Source organism: Oryzias melastigma, linkage group LG21 (assembly GCF_002922805.2).
Source record: "Oryzias melastigma strain HK-1 linkage group LG21, ASM292280v2, whole genome shotgun sequence".
In the NCBI taxonomy this organism is placed as follows: Eukaryota; Metazoa; Chordata; class Actinopteri; order Beloniformes; family Adrianichthyidae; genus Oryzias; species Oryzias melastigma.
In genome coordinates this window covers 10,841,623-10,851,192 of record NC_050532.1, presented here as the reverse complement: position 1 = coordinate 10,851,192, position 9,570 = coordinate 10,841,623, and the positions used below count along the sequence as shown (strand labels likewise).

The 9,570-nt window shown below is 37.4% G+C and overlaps 1 protein-coding gene across 1 annotated transcript in view; it reads right to left on the bottom strand.

Moving 5' to 3' along the window:
- Positions 1-950: 950 nt before the first annotated feature.
- The window catches only part of hibch (3-hydroxyisobutyryl-CoA hydrolase), a 16,442-nt gene continuing 7,822 nt past the window's right edge, over positions 951-9,570 (bottom strand). The window contains exons 8-14 of the mRNA XM_024287112.2: positions 7,727-7,872; positions 7,228-7,314; positions 7,085-7,143; positions 6,766-6,847; positions 4,838-4,957; positions 4,442-4,475; positions 951-1,414 (exon numbers count right to left, since the gene is read on the bottom strand). Of these exons, the coding sequence (XP_024142880.1) occupies positions 1,299-1,414; positions 4,442-4,475; positions 4,838-4,957; positions 6,766-6,847; positions 7,085-7,143; positions 7,228-7,314; positions 7,727-7,872 (644 nt within the window). The 3' untranslated portion in view covers positions 951-1,298. The remainder of the gene's footprint in view (positions 1,415-4,441; positions 4,476-4,837; positions 4,958-6,765; positions 6,848-7,084; positions 7,144-7,227; positions 7,315-7,726; positions 7,873-9,570) is intronic.

The window sequence follows — 9,570 nt, the reverse complement described above, 5'->3', positions numbered from 1 at the left end:
AGCTGCCCCAAAGCACAACAGCTGAGGCCTGGAGAGGAGAAAAAGTGCACGAGAGATGGAGGAGAAGAGCAGGCTGTTAAGGAAAGAAGGTAAAAAAGGAGACATTCATAGAATTTTGGAGAAATGAAAAACTCAGTTGTACCTTCATTTGTGTGCACTGTTATTTCTGGGGGACATTTTACACAAACAGATCTTCAGTTATCTGGGTCCACAGTTTTATAAAGATTTTCTGTGCATCTCCTTAGAGGTTATCTTTAAACATTTACCTTCAACATCATTGTCTCACCACTTATTTAAGGTCACAGCCACCAAATAATTCAAGCGATCATTTGGTTTGTTAATGTGCCATTTCAGAAATACATTAATGCATTAAACATGATAACAGAGCAGGGATTTAGGAGGGACAGAGTGGTTTAGAATATAGCAATTACATCACAATAAAATAATTTAAAAAATACAATGTTCTTTTTATTATTAGTGTAATTTGTCACAAACTAAAGGAATGCATGAGTTACTTAAAAATAATTGAAATGTAAATAAATTCTATCAGTGAGCTATAAAGATGACAAGAAAAGTATTACAGTCATAGCATAAAAAAGACCTGATGTCTCCTTAGTCTTTAAGGACATGATTTATTCTCCATTATTACAAAAAAAGTCAGATACAAAAACATTAATTCAATTCTGAATTTATCTCTGTGTTTATCCTAATCTCCACTTAGCTCATTTCCACTAAAAACACTTAAGGGAAGCAAAAATGGGGAGATAATAGGGAAATGAAAGCATTATCGCAATTAGAGTCAGAAAACACACAAATAGTGCTGAGTTTTGTCAAATCAACAAACTCCCACAGGAGATGTAATAAAACACTCACTGCTGAGGTCATTTTCTCCTGCCGTGTCTTCTGCTAATGGAGAGCTGCAGCTGGGTCCTTGACTTTGCAGTAGAAGGTTTTTTTGTAGCAATGATGTAGAAATGAACTGCACTTCCACTGAATTAGCACTGGTGTGTCTGTTGGGTACCTCGTCGGTCAAGATTTGAATCACATATTTTATTTATCACTCAAAGTCTCTCTTAAAATCTTGTATTTTTTTTTGTTTAAAAGGCAACAGCTCACATCTAAATCAGTTTCATTAACAGCACCATCTATGGATGTTTTTGTCATAAAGGACGACCTTTCTCTGTAGCAGAAGCCTCTAAAATGGGTGACGATGAAAGGATGAGCGAGCAGGAAGTGGCTGTTTACATTAGGTTTAGTGCTGTGTCTGAAGGCGGGCAGCCACTGCTGGCTGATGCACGTCACAAAGTCAGGTCCTTCTCTCCCAAAGTGGAAAAACACTCGTCCACACTCTGCTCAGACACCTCCTCCAGGGTTGATGGATTCCACTTGGGACTCTGGTCTTTGTCGACGAGCACTGAAACGCACAAAAACACGTAGAAGACCGGCACGATCAAAGGAAGGTATTATAAATCCAAGCTGGGAGAAATCAAAATGATCTCTCTGCCTTTGATCACATGGATGAGAAGAATATTAGAATGCAGGATTACAGCGGTGTTCAGGAATTTTAATAGGACTGCACAGAACTCTTTAAAACCTGGATCTGCCTCTTCATTCCAAGAACGTTAAGAAAAATCTTAACTGAAATTCAAATATTAATTAAAGTAGAAACCTAAAAAAAGAAAACATTTGACACAAGATGCTAATTCAAGATTTTTTGGCAGCATTTTTCATTTAATCATTAAAGTAACAGAGTTTTCATGTATGTCACATACAGAGAAGGTGGAAACATAATAGGAAATTTACCTAAAAAATAAATATTCTATCTGTATCTTAAACCCCAATATTCTCATATATTTATTCAGCTAGTTTTCTTTTCAACACCTCCTCAGAATATTGGAAACAAATGCTTGCCTTGCCCATAGCTTTTTGAAACTTTTTTTCAAAGTATTTATTTTTCAATTCAAGTCTTGATCTTTTATTTTCTCAAAAATCCTTAGGATATTTGTAATACCCCAACAGACTTTTGATGCAGGGTTCAAGCTTGCTGGATTCTGGACCGAAGGAGGTCAAATTAGGATTGGCTTAAAGTGAATGAAAAATTATATCTTAAATTTGAAAAACTAGATTGTAAATTTAGAGACACATAACAAAAGATAAATGAAAAAATACATGATAAAAAATTGAAAACAGTTTTAAACTCAAAAATACTAGAGCTGTCAGGCGATTAAAATTTTTAATCGTGATTAATTACATTTTGTCCAGAGTTAACTCGCGATTAATCGCAAACTTACATGTGGCCTTTTTTAAGGAAAAAAAATGTGTGGTTCATGGAATTTAGTAGTTCTACATTAATTATGAAAACAAGAATGGTAAAATTAATTGTTTTAATCAGAAATACTTTATTTTGTAACATTGTATTGAGATAAACTTCCTTAATAATAAAAGGCTGTAACATAAAATGCCTAACAAAAGTCCAAGTGCAAGTGAAGGGCATTTTAAATTCAAAACTTCAATCAACGTTCAGTAAAATAAAATTAAAAACATCAAAATAAAATTTCCATAACACTTTCATGTTCATTTTTTGTCAGGACCAAATCTTTTCCTCCTCTGCTGAACTACAGTGATAGATGAAATAGAGATTTATCATTTCGAATAAACTTTTGTTTTTTAAAACATTAAAGACTGAGAAAAGCGGGATACACTGTGGATAGTTTGACAGTCTGTTACTGCCGCCGCGTTCTCTGGCTGCAGCTCGATGCAGCGACGTGTCCAGCGGAGCTCACGCCATGAATATGCCGGCAGACAGACCGATATGCTGGGGCTGGATCACGCTTAAACCTCCAGAACATTTAAAACGTCCCCCGGTGAGTTTGCTGTTTGGAACGTCGGGGGTCCGCAGCTCTCGGGACGCGGCGCCGGAAGCGAGCCGGTACCAGCAGACGTGGTACTGGACGCGAACCGGAGCCGGGTTAGGGTGCAGGAGCTCTCCAGGTCCTAGCGCCGGCCGGTTTTAGCTCGCAGCTCGGTGTTTGGAGACCCACCCGTGATCTAGTGTGAGAGCAGCCGGAGAGTTGGAGGGCGGGACGCCCGCGCGCGGTATGGAAAGGCACGTATGAGAAAGTCCGCGATTAATGCGTCAAAAAAATTGTCGGCGTCAAGCGCACGTCAGATTAATGCGTTTTTAACGCGACAAATCTGACAGCCCTAAAAAATACACATTGTAAAGTTGTCCCACTAGCCAGAGTTTCAAGCTCCACCCCCACATAAAATTAGGCTAAACTCAGCAGCAAAAACTAGAAAACTCTGAATTGAAATGGTAAAAGGAGGACTAAAAGCAAAAAAAGGAAAGAAATGAAAAAACAAGTTGAAAATACTTAACAGCAGCTGTTACAAATAAACCTTATTTTTATTGGTAACAAACAGTTTAAGGTTTATTTTTTTAATATTCAAGTTTCATAATTATAGTCAATATTTTTTAACCAGCTCAGTGGCCTTGTGGTAGAGTGCCCGCCCTAAGACTGAAAGATCAGGAGTTCAAATCCAGGCTGAGTTATACCAAAAACTCCAAATATGGGACCCAGTGCCTCCCTGCTTGATACTCAGCATTAAGGGGTTGGATTGGGGGGTTAATCCACCAAAGGGTTCTTGAGTGCAGTTGAGTCTGCACCACTCCTCTAGAGGATTGATCAAACAAATTTAACACCAAGGTTTGTGAAAAATTAATGGGACTTTAATTTTTTTTTCAGATTATTTTTTTTTTTTTTTTTGCAAATTTCAAAATCTATTCTTCAAGTTTACAATGTGTACTTTCGAGTTTAAATCTTTAAATTTCCTTTTTTTTCAAATTTGCAATGTCTGATTTTTAAATGTACAATCTGTTTTTTATTTACTTTCCTAATTTGATCTTTTACAAAGGTAAAAGCAGTAAGTGCAAATACACCTGTCCAAAGTTTTTGAAGACCTAAATTATCCAAGTTATTATTTTTTAATCATGGTGGTTAAATCCATTTGAAATGCTTAAAATAGTGCAAAAGTAAGTAGTGAACTGACAGTGTTTTTATTTTCTTAAACAAAAGCAATAGAGATTGATAAAGCTTTAAGTCATTCTGTGGGTGTTTCAACTGTTTTGATTATTTACAGCCTTCTCTGTCTCCATGAAAGCAGTGCTGGAACATATATAAACATATATAAATGTAAAAAAAAAAATAAAAAATCACAGAGTGGGTTTTTCTGGTTTTTCACAGTTGAAGATGAACTCTACAAATGTCTTTCATTTTATTAAGTGGTAGCAGCATTGGAGGCAGTTAAATGTAATATTTTCCCAACTATATATATTAAAGACATGGACTATAAACCCTAACATGATTTTTTAACACCTTTATTTCATCAGGACCTTAAATACATATGAAACGTTTTGATGAAGACACTGTGACCAACTTACCAGCTCGAACACCTTCATAGAAATCACAGCCTCTCTGCAACACAACAGAAACAAGACATTTTTTTTATTTACTCCAGTAAAAAAACAAAAATATTCTCTACACAAACACAAGGATCCCAGACATCATTTTTGTCATCGAGTTTCTCTCTTTAGGGGTCGCCGCAGGTTATCATGCGCCTCCATCCTCCACACCAGACTCCCTCCTGCTCTCCTTCACTACATCTATGTACCTCCTTTTTTGTTCTTCCTCTAGATCTATTTTGCGACAGCATCCTTTTACTAACATATCACTGACTATCACGCCAAACAGACATGATAGGATGAGGACATAAAAAGATGCTAAACCAATAAAGCTTCCCAAAATAACCCCAACTCTCCTCAAAACTACAGATTTACCATGCAGGCCTGGCTCAATCGATACTCCATCACCAACACGTCCTGCAGACTCAGAGCTGCACCAGCCTGCAGCTGCCTGTATGTGATCTTCAGGGACGTAGGAGACATTTTTGACAGGATCTAAAAAAAATTCAAAGAATAAAAATTGATTAATTTGGAAGCTTAGAGACAAATTCAGAGATACGATAAACCTTAATGATACAGCAAAGAATATTATCAGAATAGGAAAATAAAGCGAAGGGCAGTAAAGCAGAAGAATGGTGTAGAATAACTGAAGAGCTCATAAATATTTGACGAGTCAGCTGAGCTCCTCTGGCTTCAATTCATATTTTCTGCTGTATTCTGAAAAAGAGTCGGGCCAAACTAATCATCCTTAAAAGATGGCCTAGTTCTTCACCAATGACTGACTATGATTAAATCTTGATTTGGTGTTGTTGGGAAATCTTTGTTGAAGGGTTCTATCCTATAAATCTTTGTTTTGTCTTAACTTTCTAGATCTGGCTCGAACATTTTTAAAAGAACGTGTTTATTAAGCTCTTCTACACAGACTCGGAATCAGTCAACCATGCTAAACAACTCCCATCTCAAAAGATGAAGCAGAACTGCTGGTTTGTCTTTAAACTCCATCTCCAATCATCTTGTGTATATTATAAAAACGTTCCAGTGGTCTTTTTGATTTGATTAAGCCATTTTTATGAAAAAAATTTAAAAAAAACCTGTCACTTTCTAGGACATAGTTTGTGCAGAAATTCACTTCCAAGAAGTGGGCGGGACCGTTGGCATGTAAGTAAGCCTCTGTTGATATCCCATTATTCCTTTGCTAGCTTCCAGCCCTTCACAAACCCCAAGCTAATATTAGCATAGCAACAGAAACAGTGAACAACATCCGAGCCAACCAGCTGTACAGTTTTGAGCCAGATGGCAGTTCAAGTCTACAAGTGGATGCATCAGAATGGAGCGGAAAAGTGAGACTTTCACCTGCTCATGGCAAACACAAGCTTTTTCAAAGTGTGATTTTTTGTATCTACTTCTGATTAATCACAATTTGAATAAAGAAATACTCAGAAATGAAGGTTTAATCTATCTTAGATTAAGAAAAATGCTACAAGAACTTTAAGGCAATGACTTTGATATCACAGGAATATAAAATAAATGATTTCCTCTCCATCAGCTGTTCATTTACCAGCTTTTAATCTCACTAGTCTATTTTAAAAATCTGACGTGAAAGGGCTGCTCATTTAACAATCATTTTTCCACTTCTGAACGGGTCCAAACCATCTCAATTTGGTTTATTCTCCACAACATTTAAAGCTACATACATACTGGACATGTGACCTGCGGTCAAGAACCCGCGTTTAGTGCATATAGAACATAGTGTGCACAAGACAAGCAGGGAGGGACTTCCTATCTTTCTTTTTCTACTGTTTACAAGCTCATGTCCACCACCTACCGTTGGAAGTGCGAAATGCTAAAGTGGTGCAAATGTCGTAAATCTTGCTCTAGGCTTTTGCTTTCCCAGCTCTATTCCAATACATGAAAGACTTGGTGTCACATTATAAACCACAATCATTAATTTCCCCTCCATGATCAATTTTCAAACAGTGTCAATTGCCATCCATACATCACTACAAAATCGTGATTGATCAAAGTTCAACCTGGTTTAACATTAACTTTTGTACATAAAACTCAAAAACGATTGTATAAACTTAAGTAGCTAAGCATGAATGCAAGTTTTTAAGCCCAAAATGCGCATTTATGCACGTTTACGTAGACATTTCATTGGAAGTGTACACTTGAACGTGTGTTGTTGAGAACAATGCGAATAGAGCTCAACATTTCTCTTGATTTTTCCAATCTCTCAGAATTTCTCTGGCATTGATTCAAGTGAGAATCATCACACTGATTCAATCATATATAAGAAAACATACCTCAGATTGTTTCTTTGCAAATTCAGAACCATCTGCCTTCAGGTTCTGCATGATTCCTTCCATACTGCTGGCGCTGAACAGCCTATTGGGAGGAAGGAAAAGTGAGCTGTGAATCAGAGGCCAAAAGGAAAAATTGTCTGCTTAATCTGATAAAAGCAACAAATAAAGTGCAAAAAAACAACACTGTTCTCAGATTTATGGACACATCACTGGATCCTCTAGTAGCTCCGATTTAAAACATCGGTCTGAGGATGAACACTTTTGGAGGAAAAGGCAGAAATCTGGAATTTAGAAAGAAAAAGGGAAAAAAAAAGTTCACCTGTTGATATCTGGAAGATGTTTGTCTAAAACAAAAGGCTTGTCAGAGTCCATACTACTCTGTGAAAACAGAAAAACAAATAAAAATCCCATCTCAATGCTTTATTACTGATGATTTTTTAGCAAAATTGCTTGTTTTCTGACCTGGTTCTGGTAAGACTCGAGCACTTTAGTAACTTCGGCATCAGAGGGAGATTTCAAATCCACCAGTTCATTCTCCAGATCGGGGATCTGTGGATGCAGAAAGTATTTTGGGGTCTAAAAACATCTTACTACATTTTAATTGGACCTAAAAACAGGTCACCTGAGTCACACTGAGAAGATAGAAAAAGCCACTCTTAAATTTTAAAAGATTTCTTCCTTCTCTTTTAATTTAGCGTCCAAGTTGTTTAAATACTTTGAACAAGTTCACAGTCTACGAACTCTGTGAACCACTGCTTTGACAAGCAGCCAACACCAAGACACAAACTTGGCCTCTGGACCAGTCAGTGTTTGCTGGCACATCTAAGCAAAAGCCAGACTCCCAGTGAGGCGGCATCTGGCTGCACTCCTATCCTGCAGCAACAAAATCAACCTTGAAGTGTACATGACTCCTAACTGCTGCTCTGACAGACCGTTCAAAGTTAACCGTTAAGTGGAGCACCTTCACAGACTCTACAAAGTGAGTGGCGACTCCAGCTCTCTGCACGTCCCGTCCTTTGAGCCGGAAGCCCGTCAAGGCGAGGAACAGTCCCAGCTTTCCTTGAAGCCTCGGGAGAAAATATCCACCTCCTACATCAGGAAAAAGGCCTGCCAAATGCAAAAAGTAGGTATTACTAAGAGAGTTTGGTTTTATAAAATAAAAAATGTACCTCATGAAGCAAATGACAGACAACAGAAGTGTTTTATAAGATTTTACATTTTTTAACAATAAAAAAAATAATTATTTTTCTAAATAAAACGCCCTCTAATTAGGAATTTGTTTGTGCTGCAAATATCTAACAGAGCTGTTGCAGCTTAAACACTCAATGATTATTTCAGGATTAAATGACAACCTGCACACTCGTTTATTGTGATGTTCCTGACAGTGAGATTCCATCAGTTAGATTTGGTTTTCTGGCGGGCAGATCCTGCAGCGTGACAGAAAGCTAAGGAGGGGGGATGGGGACGCAGGATTAGATGTGTTGACCTGATTCAAGGCTGAAAAAATGCAATATTATAAATGTTGCAGATTATAGCTGTTGTTCAGTTCGCTGGGAGGTCCGAATTTAAAGCTGTTAATCCAGTCCAAGGAAGGGTTAATGTGTGCGATTGTGTTTGTGACGGAGCCCACAGCATTCATAACAAAAAAATATTATAATGATACATTTCTTAAAAAGATATTTCTCACTTATAGAGTTTAAAACTTGCTGTGCATTGAATTATTAAGAAGCAACTAACCATAAAAACTTAAAGAACATTTAGCAATTGCTCAAAAAGAATACATATTTGGGGGAAGCACAACTGTAGGGATTTTTTTAAATGGTTTTTCCTTAAATATTTCTAAGTAAAACTTTATTTAAACAAGTTTGGAGCATCAGTGCAGGCCTTCTAAAAGCCGTCAACAGTGACCGACTATTTTGTGAGGATTCTGCACTTGGATTTTTGTGATGCTCTTTGGTTTTTTGTTATGTTTCCTTTCCTTGTCAGTCACACCAGGTTTAAGTTGTAAATCATACACTTTTGTTTTGATTTATGTTAAAGACCCACTCTAATATAAATTGTGTTGTTTTTTTTTGTTTTTTTTTGCATTCTTTGCAAAAGGGAGCTGCAGTTAATTTTTGTTGTATTCTGTACAATGACAATAAAGCTATTCTATTCTTCTGTTCCTCGTTGTCAGGCATCTTGCTTTGTCATGCTTCTTTTGATCCCCCAGGTTTGTCATGTTTAAGGGGGAATTCAGACTGGAAAAGTCTTTTGGTCAAGAACGAGACGGATTCATTTTGTCCAGATCGTGTCCTGAACCATGTGTTTTGGTCTGTATTCAGTCTGACATCATCAATCTCTTCAGTCATTCACACAAGGGCTGTGCATCCAACCACATTTCAGTGAGTTGCTGTTTCTCATTTGCTCAACATTTGTCAGTAGCTCATCGTTTGCTTCATTCCTACTCGATTTACATCTCGTAATGACTGGCTACGGTGGTCATTTTGGTCCAATCGTTCCTGTCCAAGCACAGAACGTATTCAGACTGAGAGAACTCAGAGCGAATTGGAACACAGTCCAATTGGAAACAAACAAACAGAGACCACCTCAAAACATGGGTGGTTCCTGATCCCAGATCAGAGTCCACTTAGGTGTATTCAGACTGAAAATTTGTTCTGGATTATCGGGGGAAATGAACTCTGGTCCACTTTAAGCGAACCAAATGTGTCCAGTATGAAAAAATCCTCAGTTTCTTTATTAAATGCTTTAAACACAAAACCCAGTCTTCTGAATTTTGGGTTTTTCACCACCACCTAATGACAA